The 16,957-nt window shown below is 43.2% G+C and overlaps 1 protein-coding gene and 1 pseudogene across 13 annotated transcripts in view; both read right to left on the reverse strand.

Annotated features, from left to right (window-relative positions):
* The window catches only part of LOC106609184 (pleckstrin homology domain-containing family A member 5), a 145,956-nt gene that overhangs the window by 18,037 nt on the left and 110,962 nt on the right, over nt 1-16,957 (reverse strand). For all 13 annotated transcript variants that reach the window (XR_014392920.1, XM_082977668.1, XM_082977666.1 and 10 more), the window contains 3 exons: nt 15,592-15,692; nt 14,111-14,226; nt 11,690-12,769 (listed from right to left, as the gene is read on the reverse strand). Coding sequence is in view for 12 of the 13 variants with exons in the window: in XM_082977668.1 (XP_082833794.1) it covers nt 11,690-12,769; nt 14,111-14,226; nt 15,592-15,692 (1,297 nt within the window). In the remaining variant the exon portion in view is untranslated. The remainder of the gene's footprint in view (nt 1-11,689; nt 12,770-14,110; nt 14,227-15,591; nt 15,693-16,957) is intronic.
* Nucleotides 3,807-5,182, reverse strand: LOC106609186 (toll-like receptor 13; annotated as a pseudogene).

Consider the following 16,957-nt stretch of genomic DNA (forward strand, 5'->3'; position numbering starts at 1 on the left):
GAATAGTAATTTGCATAGTATTTTTACTCATCACAAGAATATTACATACACTAATTTAGATCTGTATGAATTGCTTTTATACAGAAGATACTTTTATATGTTAATAAGGACAGATGTCAAATTTAAACAATTCATGGTAATTTTGTGTCCAAATCGATGCATTTTTAGGTGCTGTATAGCGCAATGTCCCTAAAATAGTTCTCACATTTCTAACGATCAAGGTTTTTCCACCATGTTTCACACATTTTCACACTATCTTTTGAGATCATGTATGACAAAGTGAATTTTTTTGTTGTAATAGTATAGGCAAGTAGGAGAGTTCAGATTTCTTATTTTCAATCCATCGCTGATTAAACTAAGCCAGTTCTACATACAGAACACACTTACATTTAACCATATTTAAACATTTTTGTATAAATATAGGGTTACAGGAAAGCTTATCTGGGGTCTGTAAATAGAGGAAGTTCTTGGAAATGATCTTAGCAATAAAGATTACAGCAATAATGCTACACGCACATACCCATATACACGAACACACACCACATGTGGAAAAGGAGGAGACAGAGCAATGTGTCTTCCTGCCACAAAGTATTTTTGTCCATTTTGGAGTGCCGCCATTTCCTAACGTTCTTGAACTTGGGATTTCACTTTAAGTATGTCACCATTATCTGCTACTGTAGTCTTCTCCAGAGCCCTGTAGCATGCCTTTATACAGGTTGATGTTTATTGGGATGAATCTTCTCCTGGAGGCCGAGTTGAGCGGTTGGCGTTAAATGGGCCAGCCGCAAAGTCAAAATAGGCTATATAGTAAAAAATGCTTGAAAAACTAAAACCTAAAAGCAAAATTTAGTTAAGGTTAGGCATAAAGTTAGCAGTGTGGTTAAGGTTAGGTTTAAAATCCGATTTTATGACTGTGGCTATGCCCGCTAGTGACAACCAGTGTTGAGATGAGTTACTTGAAAAAGTAATATATTTCCTGCTAGTTAACACCAGATTATTGGGATTAGTTACTTGAAAAAGTACATATTAATCATTACATTGAAGTAAAAAGTTACTTAACAATATTACTTTGTGTGCAAAGTGATGCATTATATTACTACTTATGTTAATTTGCTTTACATTCATGAAAAAATCTCACTGTTTGTTTGACTGTTGGAGGGAGCAAGGTGAGCCACGCACGCTCTACCAAAGACAGGCTACTTATTAACTCAGGTTTGACCACTAATTTCTCCTTTCATCTGTGGCGCTGCTTTCCTGTGCTAGTCTACAAGTGCTGCGCTACATATGGGCTGCTTAATTAGCCATATACAGTATTCTGTAAGCCAAACACCTGTACAGATTTCCTATCTTTTCATTCAAAATCTCTCTCGAGTCGCCAAGTTCTCGTTATAGACTGTACACGGACCCATAGAGATGTATAGAGGGCACACTTGCCACTAGACGGGAAAGCCATCTATGGGCTTATTTATCACAGAAGCGATCATTGGCAAAGACCAGAGGTGCACCCTCTCTATACATTTCTATAGACAGCAGCTGTCATGACATTTCTCCAAACAGCTTCTCTCCGCTCGCACGAGAACTAAATGAGGAAACAAGTCGAGAACGGATCATGGAAACACATACTCGGTAGAGATATGATTCTGAAAGTAATGCACGCATTGTTTGACAAAATAACTAATATAGTACCCAGTTTGAAAAAGTAACGGGTTACTCTACTCTGTTACTCATAAAAGTAATCTGATTACATAACACTTTACCCCAGCATTGGTGACCACCCTGCAGAGCTGCCTCCAGGACAAGATTCATCCCAATATATGCCAAGCTGCTGCTTTTACAATTACCATATTACACTGCTTGGCTCCCCGACAGACTCCACTCTAGGTCGATATCATACTGTACTCACTGACAGGTATCTGGTCGACTCTATAGGAATGCACAGTATGACAGAGGTAAATTGTGTGGCGGAAAACACAGCAGAAGTCCTGAGATTCGTCTGCCACCCCCTCCCCTTCTGTAACCCTAACCACCCACCACCGACATTAACACCTTTCCAGTCTTATCCCCCTGGCTTTACCCGTGACAATGCAATGTGTGTGTAGTCCCCTACTCTCTATGGAGTCCATAGTCACCTTGATAATGACATTCACCTTGGACGAGCGCTAGGAAGACCTGTGGCTAGAGAGATGCTTCTGTGACCAACTGGGTATGAACCCGGGTTTCTTACTTGTGTTTGCCCACAGAGCTCAAGCCTTAAGGAGCTAGCATAATTCTTCAGGTCTTAGGCAAGGTTACTCCCAGGGAAGACCTGACCTTCAGCTTGAGGGATGATGCTTCTCTGTGGCTTGTACAGATAAGGCTGTACTCTCCATCAGACACCATAAAAATGGAGGCTAAACAGCCATGTCAGGCCTACTCTATGGCCTACCATAGTCAGTGCATTGCTGGTCTAGGCAAGCTGCTGAAAACTGGTCTGATGAGAGGACAGTTCTGTGCTGCATGTGCCAGAGATAAGAATCTGGAATATTGAGGCGTTCTAGAATATCTTTAAATCTCTGTTATATATATATATATATTTACACACAATGAGGTTGGAATAATACTGTGAATTTGTGAAAATTATGATGATGCCCTTTTAGAGTAAGAGCTGTTTGAAAAGATTGCCTGAAATTTCAGCCTGTTTTGGTGGGATGAAGTTTTGCCTGCCTGGCAACATCAGAAATTCTTGCTTGAGAAATTGCTATTTGCCAAAATGCTATTTTTTGTCTCTTTTTGACCATTTTAATTGAAAACAATCACAGTAAGGAACTTAAATGTTGACAAGAAATTATTTAATATTGAGATAAAATAGCAGAATTGGACCTTTAAATAGAAACAAAAGCCAGTTTCCAACGTTTCGGCTGTATGCCTTTATCAAGAGCATAAACAATAATCAAATTATACAATAAAATTAGGTTCCCTCCAACTCACAAATATTGAGCAGAAATGACTTATTTGGGCAGAAAGGGGGACACCTCTCCACACCCATAAGTTAACAAATTGCTATATTACATATGTAATAAACAATACACAGGCAACACTCAAGCAACAAAAAAAAACATTTATTAAACAACTAGCAACTTAATGTATGTACAAACCTCTGATCAATGTTGAAATTAAAATAACTGGTTCATGGTCATTCATGTATTGTCATTCAAAGCATTATACTGCAGATGGTCACATAGTATCAAACCACTGAAACCAGCCTTTTTCAGTTCCTCTAAGCAACAAAGATACAAAGATTTGTGTTAATGATAAGGTGTTGAAAAAAATGAAATAGGATCTGATAACAATTGGAGAAGTAAAAAAAATGGGCTTATTTCTAAGTCATTTCAGATGAAGCCGAAATATTACACTCCAGAAACCTCAAATAACGGTAGACGTTTTGTACAGAGGACTTTGTACTTTTAACCCCTTTTCTGCCCAATTGGTAGTTACATTCTTGTCCCATCGCTGCAACTCCCCTATGAACTCGGGAGAGGAGAAGGTCGAGAGCCATGCATCCTCCGAAACGCTGCACTGCTTCTTGACACACTGCTCACTTAACCTGGAAGCCAGCCGCACCAATGTGTCAGAGGAAATACTGTCCAGCTGGCGACCGCCGTCAGCTTGCAAGTGTCCTGCCCGCCACAAGGAGTCGCTAGAGCGCGATGGGACAAGGAAATCCCGGCCGGCCAAACCCTCCCCTAACCCGGATGACGCTGGGCCAATTGTGCGCCGCCTCATGGGTCACGGTCAGCTGTGACACAGCCTGGGATCAATGCAGTGCCTTAGACCCCAGCACCACTCAGGAGGCCCTTGTACAGAGGACTTAACTGTAAATGCAATATCTCAAATCTGCCAACATTATTTGTCTCAGCCTTAACACAAGGTCCTACATAACCCTCTGATCTCAGGCTTCAGTCAGAGGTTTCAGTTTAGCCCACAGTCTGTCCCAGAATTCCTGGTGCTGATGGGGGTCCAGATAGGTCCTAGTCTTGATCAGGCGAGACAGCCTGTGGTGGGGAGACAGCCAGCCGGCGAGGGGGGGGGATCTTCTCCAGGAAGACCAGGATGAAGATGTCCCTTTGCTCCAACTGCAGCCTGGAGGTGGCCAGCTTAATCTCCAGGGAACACCAGTTACAGTGCAGATAGTGGTGACTGACCAGGCAGAGGGTGGTGGCGGCTCCGGTAGAGGCTGTCTGTGATGTTCTCCACAATGTCCTTCCCCAGCTGGAAGTCCCTCCCTGCTGTGCAGACAGAGGTGCAGGAAAGGGGGACCCCTCTGCTCCAGGTTGGGTAGCAGCTCCTCCACCACCCAGTGCGCATCCTTCCCGATGGAAGGAGACAAATGCATCGTAGTGGTAGCGCCCCCTGGTGTTTGATCGCATCGCCTCCGACAGCCAGCCAAGGGTGATGTGGTAGAGGGGGAGGAGGTAAGGACTGAACAGGTTATGGACCAACACCACCAGCATGAAGAACAGGACTCCCAGGCCAGTCGCAGCAAAGAGCACAAAGCCCACCTCTGTTGTGCAGTTGGCTTCTTTGTACTTGACAAAGTTAGGTGTGTCTAGTCCATTGTCCGACAAGCATTTCAAGTCCTCTAAATTATACATAAATTCATGATTAAACATGATCACTTCAACCGGCCTGTAACCCTTTGCCCTTGCAATGAGCCAAGCATTGTCACAACTGCAAAAAATCTGTAATGTGTCAAGTATCAAATACTTTAGGTCAGAGAGAGGTTCAGTAAAGCTGTAGATAACATGATAAATGTTCTTGATACGCAAATATAATGTTTTCATGGATTTAACCTGTTGGGGCTAGGGGGCAGTATTTGCACGGACGGATAAAAAACGTACCCGATTTAAACTGGTTACTACTCTTGCCCAGAAACGAGAATATGCATATAATTAGTCGATTTGGATAGAAAACACTCTAGAGTTTCTAAAACTGTTTGAATGGTGTCTGTGAGTATAACAGAACTCATATGGCAGGACAAAACCTGAGAAGATTCCATACAGGAAGTGCCCTGTCTGACAATTTGTGCTCCTTCTGCGGCATCTCTATCGAAAATACAGCATCTCTGCTGTAACGTGACATTTTCTAAGGCTTCCATTGGCTCTCAGAAGGCGCCAGAAAGTGGAATGACGTCTCTCCAGTCTCTGGGCAAAAAAACAGCAGGAGTTTTTGTGAGAGGTCAGGCTGAGAACAGTGACACTGGAGATGCACGTTCATGTGAATTCTCCATGTTTTTCTTTCTCTCTTTGAATGAATACAACGTTGTCCGGTTGGAATATTATCACTATTTTACGAGAAAAATAGCATAAAAATTGAATTTAAACAGCTTTTGACATGCTTCGAAGTACGGTAATGGAATATTTTGAATTCTTTTGTCACGAAATGCGCTCACGCGTCACCCTTTGGATACTGACCTGAACGCACAAACAAAATGGAGGTATTTGGATATAACTATGGATTATTTCGAACGAAAACAACATTTGTTGTTGAAGTAGAAACCTGGGAGTGCATTCTGACGAAGAACAGCAAAGGTAATCCAATTTTTCTTATAGTAAATCTGAGTTTGGTGAGGGCCAAACTTGGTGGGTGTCAAATTAGCTAGCCGTGATGGCCGGGCTATCTACTCAGAATATTGCAAAATGTGCTTTCGCCTAAAAGCTATTTTAAAATCTGACACCGTGATTGCATAAAGGAGTTCTGTATCTATAATTCTTAAAATAATTGTTATGTATTTTGTGAACGTTAATCGTGAGTAATTAAGTAAATTCACCGGAAGTTTGCGGTGGGTATGCTAGTTCTGAACATCACATGCTAATGTAAAAAGCTGTTTTTTGATATATGAACTTGATTGAACAAAACATGCATGTATTGTATAACAATGTCCTAGGAGTGTCATCTGATGAAGATCATCAAAGGTTAGTGCTGCATTTAGCTGTGGTTTTGGTTTTTGTGACATATATGCTTGCTTTGAAAATGGCTGTGTGATTATTTTTGGCAGGGTACTCTCCTGACATAATCTCATGTTTTGCTTTCGCTGTAAAGCCTTTTTGAAATCGGACAGTGTGGTTAGATTAACGAGAGTCTTGTCTTTAAAATGGTGTAAAAATAGTCATATGTTTGAGAAACTGAAGTTACAGCATTTATGAGGTATTTGTATTTCGCGCCACGCAATTCCACTGGCTGTTGACTAGGGTGGGACACTTGCCCAGGGAGGTTAAAGTTTTTAGTTAAACTACCCTCCAAAGAGTCAATCCTGCAGTTTGAAAGTTTCAGAACCTCCAGTTTGGACAGGTTGTGGAAAATGATGTTGGCAGAACCCTGTATTCAAAGATCCACCTGTATTAGAGTCAGTTTCCTTAGGTGAATCAGCTGATTCATTGATGTTAAATCCACACTTTTAGCTGAAAGCTTTGATCTGTACACAAATGTCTCCACAGACCCGAAGTACTTTCCCATGAATTCAGATCCACAAAGGAATTCTTCAGCATCAAGATGGGCTACAGACTGAAAGAAAGGTCTGTCACAGTCTTCAAATGACACTGTCTGGCCTTTTGAGTTGGAGACTCAGGTTATGTGATGTTACTGACAATAATCAACTGCATTGGCCTCATACCTGAACTAATGTAGAAATGAGTCAACTGACTCAGAATGTCACCGAATACAAGATTCAGCTTTATTACAGGTTCTCTTGGTGGATAGTTCAAGTAACCCAGAAACACTTGTCATAGTGAGAGGTAAGGTGAGAGACAATCTTTCAGAAAAGACAACTGACATGAAGGATATGTTTGAACATGATAGATTTCAGAAGATACCTAAAATATCAGTGCTAGAAATATGGGACTATTTTATTTCCAAGAATCTTTAGGGTAGTCAATAATTTTGACCCTTACCTTTAAGAAAAAAACATTTTACTTGTTAAACAAAATCTCTTTCCCTGAGTAAATTGTATTAGAATAAAATATTATTTCCCAATTTTGTGAGCATACTACTATAGCTCAGTACTTGCATTATTTATTTTATACAGTCATTATTGCTAATCTTAATCCCTTTAACTCTCTTCTTGAAAAACATATTGAAAAAATTCTCACCTTAAATTCTTATAACACCCAATAGTTTTTTTTTTTAACAACGTGATGTTTATTCTGGAAATTACATAGCTCTACCAGACGGTTGAGAAGTCAAAAGAGCGTTATTACTAGCAATGCCATAATAAAATGGTAATTTGAACAGCATTTTTAATAATCTCAACATTATTACAAAATTTACTTTAGGTCTGCTTCGATAGCTTTTATAGGTAGGTAAGCATTGTTAAATGAGGACTGATGTTACGCTAATTTCGTATGTCCAAACATGAATATTCAATTACATGGAAATTCATGCGTTTTCATGTGGTTTATAGTGTGCAATGTCCCTCAAAATGGTTTTCTTAAATTTCAAATGATCCAGGTTCTTCCACCATGTTTTCCACATATTCAGACTACATTTTGAGATAAATGGAAAAGTGCAGTTTTCAATTACTATTATAGGCATTATTTTATAGGTGACCATAAGTCCGAATATTGTCCCTGTGGGTCATGAAACTTGGTTTAACACCAATGTATGTTTCCTAATATAATGAGTCAACAATTCAATCATATTTCTCACCAAGTATTTTGAATTTAAATTTTTTTTATACACGGTTCTTTTTACTTACATATCAACCGCCTGGTTGAGCAAATATAAGAATTCTTGCTTTATAGCCTTTTTACATTTTAACTATTAATTTCCATATTTCTACTGTCTAACAGGAATGGTGCAATATTAATCCCTCACCAACTGTATTCCTGCCTTTTATCCAATATCTTTGGTGACTGAGTTCTCTTACTGCCCTCTCAGTGGGCAAAGTGCCAAAACACTTAACTGCAGCAACCCAAAAGGATACAAATTATGTTAATGTTTGCAAGAGGGCTGGGGGAGTTGACCAATCAATAGGGATGTGCATCTTTCCCTTTCAAGGCAATTCGATACCTACAGTGCCTTCGGAAAGTATTCAGACACCTTGACTTTTTCCACATTTTGTTATGTTACAGCCTGATTCTAAAATTGATTAAATAAATACAAATCCTCAGCAATCTACACACAATACTCCATAATGAAAAAGCAAAAACACTTTTTTAGAAATTGAATCAAATGTATTAAACATTTTAAACAGAAATACCTTATTTACGTACGTTTTCAGACTATTTGCTATGAGAGTGAACATTGAGCTCAGGTGCATCCTGTTTACATTGATCATCCTTGAGATGTTTCTACAAATTGATTGGAGTCCACCGGTGGTAAATTCAATTGACTGGACATGATTTGGAAAGGCATACACCTAAATTAAAATCTGCTGCTGATGGAGCTCATGAGCTGGGCCTCTCTGAGTTGGATCTGTCTGAGCTGACGTGTGTGTGTGTGTGTGTGTGTGTGTGTGTGTGTGTGTGTGTGTGTGGACATGTTTCACGTCCACACACTAAGTTAAAGTTCCCACAAGAATAGCAAATAAACAAAAAATTGGACCAACTGGGGACATTTTGTTAGTCCCCACAAGGTCAAATGCTATTTCGAGGGAGTTTTAGGGTTAAGGTTAGGAGCTATGGTTAGGGTTTTCGGGTTAAGGTTAGGGGAATGGGACTGAATTGTGTGTCCCCACAAGATTCATTATACAAGACAGTGTGTGTGTGTGCGTTTGTACTATGTAGGCCCCTGAGCTAAACCATAACGGAGACTATGCATCAATATTTAGCGCTTACAAATTAGCTATGACATAGCCAATGAATATATAGCACAATTTGGGATTTCACTACCATCAGTTCTTAGAGTGATTTTCTCTTCATCTCTCTGTACAGCCATGAAGTAGGCCTCACAAAAGTGATTTACCCTGTATATCTAAAAATGACCATATACACTGATTCTTTAAAACTATTGCCGATAGTGAATATAAAATATATTGTTAGCCCTGTTACGCAGGTACAGCCAGATGAGAGTTGTGTTTCCAGTTGACTTTTACACTATTTTCAACAGAGAATAAATAAACTAAGAAATAAAGATCACACAAGCCAATTTAGCATTTGCAAGCTGAAGGTGGTGCACAGATGTGCAAGATCAGGAACAGGCCTCCTACCTGGCGAAGCTGGGCACAGTGCGCAGTTTGACTAGGCTACTCATTTTCCCTGGGGGTTGTTTGGCATGCAAAATTACTTGTAGACCAATGACCGTCACAGTTACATGTGGTTCGACACTGTTGTCACAAAAGATTAGTTTTTTTCGGAAGGCAGAAATAATGTAATATGAGCATAAAAAAAAATGGGGAAACGGAGATTCTTAACGTTTTAGTAGATTTTTGGACCGGCATGCTACATTTGGATCGGTTTGCAAAACATGCTCTGCCCACCGGTTGAGAATATTAAATGATCTACATTTACATTTTAGTCATTTAGCAGACACTCTTATCCAAAGTGACTTACAGCAGCAATTAAGGTTAAGTGCTCTGCTCAAGGGCTCATCGACTGATTTTTCACCTAGTCCGCTCAGGGAAACGAACCAGCGACCTTTCGGTTACTGGCTCAATGCTCTTAACCGCTAGGCTACCTGCCGCTGCTAATTACCTGTGTGTTTATCTAATTAAAGCATTATGCTAATAAGTCCCAGCTTTTGCTTTACCTTTATACACCTGGGAGACACAATTAATGGCTGGGCCATTACCATATCATTACCATATCACAGACACACTCAGGTCTTTATCAGGAGAGGAGGGGCATGGATAGGTCATGACCTCATTACAGTAAGAAGTGATTGGCTACTTGTGTTAATAGGAGTCACTGATTCGCCGAAGGTACAGTACTTTCTAGCTAACAAGTCACTATACATGCCAGTGGAGTGACTGAGCTTATTAACAAGGCTAAGTATCAGACACAAAGACACCAACAGCCTTTATGAAGTCTAAAAATCGTGTCCAGAAACTAGCCTGTATACGATAAGAGCATATCCCCTTGAGGATGAGACAGGATGAGTGTCTGACCGTATATAGGCCTACTACAACTGCATGGTAAGAGTCCATTTGGCATTACAACAGTAAGCTAAAGGGGACAGGGGACATTAAGAGAACCAGGGGCTCAATTGAACCAGTCCATTGTTTGTGCTGTTTAGCATCAGTTCCTCTGAGTCCTTCCTCTTTTCAGAGGCTTAATTGCCGTAAACAAATGCAGTTTAATGGATGGTAGAGAGGGAAAAGGGAAAGTAGGGCGCTGGCTCTAATCTGTATTCTTGCTGGCTCTGAGACTAGGCTATAGTAGAGGCTGCAGGCTGAATGTCTGGGCTCCTAATATGGGCTTAATACCGTAAATTCACAGCCAGAGAGGAGGGACAGAGTGAGCTCAGTGGTATAGAGGAAAGAACCTCAAACACAAGCCAATAGCCAATGTCATACAAGCACAGGGGCATAAATTCTGCATCCATAGCTTATGTTCTACAAACACAGGCATATACGGTCTTCTGTAGAGCCTAGTGAGCTATAGCCAATACCTTTACTGGACAGCCATCTTGAAATACATAATAATAAAGTCCTGTACTAGGTGGAATCATATGGATTTCATTGACCTATATTCCACAGTACAACAGTTCTAATATCTCACCCTGCTGCCCACAGTTCAAATAGAAGCTTGGGGCCTGAGCGTTTGCTTTGCGCTGCTACGGCTATGTACACACTATCTCCGTCAAAGGGAATTGGAAATGTGAGAACACCTGATTGTTGGGATAACACAGAGGCCAGAGAGGGAATCGGTGTTTATACGTCCCAAATGGCACCCTATGTAGAGCACTACTTTGACCAGAGCCCTTTTGGCCCTGGTCAAAAGGAGGGCACTACATAGGGTGCCATTTGAGACGTAGACAAAAACATATCATCAGGAAGTTTCCCTCCTATTCCCTGGGCTGTTATAGAGGACTGATGATGATGCAGTAGGAGCATTGAGCTGTGCTCTACTTGTAACAGGGACACAGGTCCATAACTAATTCATCTAACGGAATGGGAGGAGGAGTGTGAAGAGACAGGGAGAAAACATTCCCTCGCTCCTGTTCTCAAACAAGCCCAGCAAAAGGAGTGTATGATCCCTGACAGCGACATTCAGCAGTGACATGAAAAGCTTTTAGCTCTCGCCGGCAAGCACAGGCCAGGGATTCTATAGAACACTGAGCAAAGACAGTGAAAGAGGGAGGGAGGGAGGGAGGGAGGGAGGGAGGGAGGGAGGGAGGGAGGGAGGAGGAGGAAGGAAGGAGAGAGAGAGGGATATGGTGAAGATAAAGAGGTCTGGGAGATATAGCCACGGGCGAAGAGGATGTGGTTGTTTTTTTATTTCTCTGTCTCTGGCCGCCCGGTGCTCTTAGAGACAACCTAACGTCTAGATGGCTGGCTGACTCACTGACAGAGTGCACTGCAGACACACAGGTTGTGGTTTTTACTATCTGAGAGAACAGTAACAGATTTCAGAGAGGCATGAGTACGTGCAGACCGATAAAGATACAGACACACAGAAATGCAACCAACCCACACACACTCCACCCCAAAACACGCACGCACGCACGCACGCAGACAGAAAGAAAGACACACACACACACACACACACCCTCTTACCTCCTGGTATCGTCATCCTCTTGTGTCCTCTGGGTCCTAACCCAGTTCTCCAGCTGCCTCATGGAGTTGGTTCTGGTCAGACTCTTCTCTGGCTCCTGGGCCTGCTGGTTCTGGGACTGGTTCTGAGGCGGGTCCTGGGCCTTTCCTGCTCCTCTCCCCAGGGTGCCTACCACCTCCCCTGGGCTGTGGTCACCAGCCCGCTCCCCAGAGCCGTTGACCTGTGGTGGGGCCATGTGCTGGGAGACCTGTACCTGGCGGGAGGCTGTAACTGCTGCTGCGATGGCTGCTGCCTGGGCTGGTTGGAGCTTGATGCTGTTGATTTTAGTCAGAGGCCTCTCAGCACTGCCATCCCTCTGGAATCCATACTTGTTCCCTTCACGGAGGGTTCCATACTTATCCACTTCCCTAAGGGTACCATACTTATCGAGCGTCCCATACTTATCTCCATCCCTCAGGGTACCACTCTTACTCCCTTCCCGTAGGGTTTTATACTTCTGTCTTTCATCAAGGGTCCCATAACGATCGGACCGATCTTTCTCAGTCATAGACATTTGTCTCTCTACCCCTTTCTGGTGGTTGTATTTCTGTCCATCTTTTTGGAGGGTGTATCTCTCTCCTTTTTGCAGTGCATATCTCTCTCCATCTTTCTGTACCAAGAACTTCTCCCCGTCTTTCTGAGGTGCGTATTTCTCCATTTGAACATCTTTCTGCACAGCATATTGTTCGCCTCCATCTTTCTGCAATGAATACCGCTCCCCGTCTTTTTGCAGGGCGTACCTCTCTCCGTCTTTCTGCAACAGGTACCTCTCCCCATCTCTCTGCAGCGTGTAGCTCACCCCGTCTTTCTGAAGGGAGTATCTCTCTCCGTCTTTCTGCAGGGTGTAGCGCTCCCTCTCTCTCTGAAGGGTGTTGTGTTTCCTGTCCCCGTCCGTGCGGTCCATGCTGCGGGTGAGGGAGGGCTGGCGCGGCTCACGGTTCCTCTCGTTGTTCTGGATCTCTGGTCTGGTCAGGACCCGGTTGTGGTTCAGAATGTTGTTCACCTCCTGGGGACAGCAGCGGTCCACCTTCAACTTATCCAGTCTGGGAGAGAGAGAAAGAGAGAGGAGGGAGAGAGAGGAGGGAGAGAGAATGATGGACGAGAGAAAAAGAGGGAGAGAACGAGAGGGGGATTGGAAACGGTAAGTGAAATAAAAAAGACAGATGACTGAAAAAGATGACAATAAATATACACCATAAGCCATTACCAGGCAGGTTCATAGAAAAACATATTTCCACATTCCAACAATGGACTCTTGCTGTGTGGGTGTCAGGCGCTGGGCTCTACTGCTACCTCTCCTCCAACCTGCCTGACTGCCTTCCTCGGGGGACCAGAGAGGAGAAGAGGAAGAGAAGTGAGAGGTTTTGAAAACATCACTGTCCGCCCACAGCACTCCGAGGGCACAGTGAGACGTGGCTACTTTGACTGAGCAGCCATCCACTGCTGCAACCTTTCAGTCTGCTACAGAAAGGCCATTAACAGGTCTGGTACTCCAGAGGGAAATAGCTCAATTCTAGGCTAGCCAGTCTTTTACCGCCTACTGCACTCAGGGACAAGTCACTGTGACAGCCACTTGGGACTGCTAATCTAATGGTCAAGTACTTTATGTATTTCTTCCTGGGGTTTTCCTAGTATTTCTCAGTGAGGTAAAGGTACAGTAACAGCAGTATGTCTAATTTCTATTGCAGGCTGTGGAGTTTACAGACACGGTAGTTCTGTGTAATTAAAGCACGCGGTGGCCTGAGTGCGGGTTTGTGCCCCACAGCATCCCTTTAAGATGAGAGCAGTGCTGAAGTACTTGCAGTGTGCAGACATACAAACAAACCTCCACACACGTCCTGCATCACGCCACAATGATGAAGCTAGGACTGCTGGTGTGCTGTACTTACAGGACTGTGAAGAGTAGGTGTTACTGTCCATCTGAGTCTCTCCAGAGTATAAAGCACTGTATGCCCATGTCGAAAAGCCTTCAAGAACAGCTCATGGCTAAAACACTGCAATTACCAACAGCACTAAAAGTATTTTGTTGTATCGAGTGTGAAGTGCAGTTGCCTCTGATGTGCCACATCAACAGAAAAAATAAAGTTTACCTGGAGGCAGTGAGGATGGATACCATTGCTGTGCTGTATAGCCCTAAAGCTCTAGATTCTTGTTACCAGCTATGCATCTTCAACACAACATCTGGTAATTGTCTTCTAAACTGATGCGATTTCTCACTTCTGCAAGAAATACCGCCGGCTCTCACGGCCGTCCGTTTGCTTACAAAACAAAAGATTGCCCGGTTCAGCTGGTAGCTGTCATTGCCATAGGTCAGGCAATCAAGGCTGGCTGGCTGCTATAGGAAGGATTTGGGTTTGTGGGCAGTTCTATCTGGGTTTACCCACCTTCTGATTGGCTCTGTGTGGACCAGGGCTGCGTCCGTCATCACTTTCATCCAGGACTCCATGTCTTTGGCTGTGTCTGTGCAGAAGTAGTATGTCCTCATGTTGGAGTGGGTCGCCTAGCAGGGAGAGGGAGAGAGAGAGAGAGAGAGAGAGAGAGAGAGGGAGAGTTCCAAAGACAGAGGAGTGTGAGGAAGGTAAGTGGGTGACCTTGGCAAGACTGCAGGGAGTGTTACATCACCTTCTTTGGAAGAGGTATGCGCGTGCATGGGTCTGTCGGTCTGTCTGTGCACACACGCCTGTGTGTTTGAGCGTGAATGTGTGTGTGCATCCCTACCACTCCAAGGCTGTGTAGCTAACTTTAATTACCTGCTAAGCAGGCTTAGGACCATAAATATGAGCGACAGGGAGACACTCCAAGCTGAGTGTTACTCTTGTTTCCTGCTGCAGAGGCAGAGACTGGCACTAAGTCAGTGTCCCAATTGGCACCCTATTCCCTTTATAGTGCACTACTTTAGACCAGGGGTAGTGTACTATATAGGGAATACGGTGCCATTTGTGACACACCCTAACACACAGCAGAGGAGAGGACAGATAGTAGGGGATGTGGGGGAGTAGAGAATGGATGGGCTTGTTACTGTGTTAGACGGTGTCAATGTGTAGGAGTGAATCAGTGTTTACAGTGGTGACTTGTGTGAAACGGTATGTGAGGCTAACATGCTCAAAAAGGTGGATATAGCCGTGTCTGTCTTTCAGTATATACTTTTCTTTATCTTCTCTCTCTGCCCATCTTGCTCCTATCACCCTCTTGCATACTGAGACTAGAAAATCTATTGACTTTATCATGGATCTACGCACAAAGAGCTCTCCGTATACAAACGCATTTTCAGAGATTCTCTGAAAGGAAAGACCAAAAGCGAAGAGAAGCGTGTGTGTTACAGTGCGTTTACACTTTGTGCGGTGAAACATCAGAAGCCATTCACTTTCAATGGAAGGAAAGAGAGAGAAGCGGAGTGGGCGAGGGAGCTGAACAGGGCGGGACTAAAGCTGAACTCTATTCAAATCCTCCATGATATCGCGACGCGAGTGACCAATTGAAGCTCACCATAGCTTCCTACCCATACTGGATTGTCTGTCAATTGTCTGGCTGTTGATCCATAGCACTACAATAACTCACTACAAAAGCAATATCTCTACTGTGGTATACAGCGGGAAGACGTGCTTTCGCGTAGCCTACCACTGTCTATGACAAAATAAAGTGAGTATCTATACAGATATTCACACATTATACAATCCGGACCGACAGACAAGGGAGTTACGGATTATAGATTTCCCTTCAGTAACAGGATTTTCGGAAACAAGTACCACCCTAACCATTTCTCCGAAGTAATTTTTCAGGCTCCGTATTGCAACCACCTAGGAGGTCCACGCGCAGAAGCGCGGCATACTTTATGGGGCTTTGTCTGTGTGTGTACAGTACTGACCTTGAAGGCGTATTTCCTGCTGATGTGGTCGTCGACAGACAGCATGGAGATGTGGAAGCTGGGCAGCAGGATACTACCCAGGATGCCCTCCTCCTTCTCATCTACAGGAAAGAGGACGAGAAGAATCGTCGTATATGGTTTATAATGTCGATACAGGCTTTGGAATAGTGCATTATGGTCCATCTGGTGGAGGAAAGTCGGGAGAGATCAGAGGGGAACTATCAGCATTCTAACAGGACAGTGGGCACAGGATGTAACGGAAACAGAATGCGTCAGAACTTTGTAGGCACCTTTATCTTTGGTCAGGGTGTGATGGCTAGGTAAGCTGCTAACAGGACCCAGGATGTATCGGACACAAAATGTGTCAGAACTACATAGGCACCTTTATCTTCGGTCTGGGTGTGTTAACCGTCTCAGATAGGACCATTTAAGCTGGAGTTTATCAGAGCATGGCAGACAGGGTTGAGCATGGCAGGATATTCACTTTCTTTCTTCACTAAGAACCCCAAAATCCCGGGCTTCCAGCATGTTACACAGTAGAGTACCCAAACCAGATAGAACAAAACCGTTTCTCCTCGGGCTGCTTTGCCAAACATCTATAATTTCGCAGTCAAATTTAATCCTAACAGCGCAACTTGGTAAACAAACACACTAACTTGAGTGTGATAGCATACAACAGTGTTACTACCGTATCAAAGACAGACAAGTAAACAATGATGGAATCAATCTGTCTGCTGCTCAGAGCGTTTCGTACAGCTGGGTTGTATAATGCCTACACTGTGTTGTAACACACCATCTGTAGAGTAGAGCACAACTGCAGCAAAACCAACAGAGCCCAAACTCAGCTTCAGGGTTTACTTTAAACAGGCAAGTACAGCAGAATTCCCTGCAGCACTCCATCCCCGCTTCTGCCCCGCTCTCTCTACTGCTGCTGCTGCATTATTAACCGAGAGGCGAGGGGGAGAGGAGAGAGGGAGAGAGATCAAGAAGATGAAATGAGAACACAGCACCTCCTCCTTCTAAAAGCAGCACCTCTACCCATATGTACATACTGTATTAGCTCAATGACCTACCTCGTACCCCTGCACATTGACTCGGTACCGGTACTCCTATATCGCCTCATTACATTTTTATTATGTTACTATTTCCTTTTTTATTTAGCAAATATTTTTAACTGCACTGTTTGGAATGGGCTCGTAAGTAAGCATTGCGCTGTTAAGTCTACTATACCTGTTGTGTTCGGCAGATGTGAACAACATTTGATTTGATTTAAAATGGGGTTTTCACTAGATTCTACAAAGAAGAAGCAAGGTGACCTTAACCTTTAAGCTATGTGATGATATGATTAGATTTGATCATTCTGTTG

This window comes from Salmo salar, chromosome 07 (genome assembly GCF_965601325.2).
Source record: "Salmo salar chromosome 07, fSalSal1, whole genome shotgun sequence".
Lineage (NCBI taxonomy): Eukaryota > Metazoa > Chordata > Actinopteri > Salmoniformes > Salmonidae > Salmo > Salmo salar.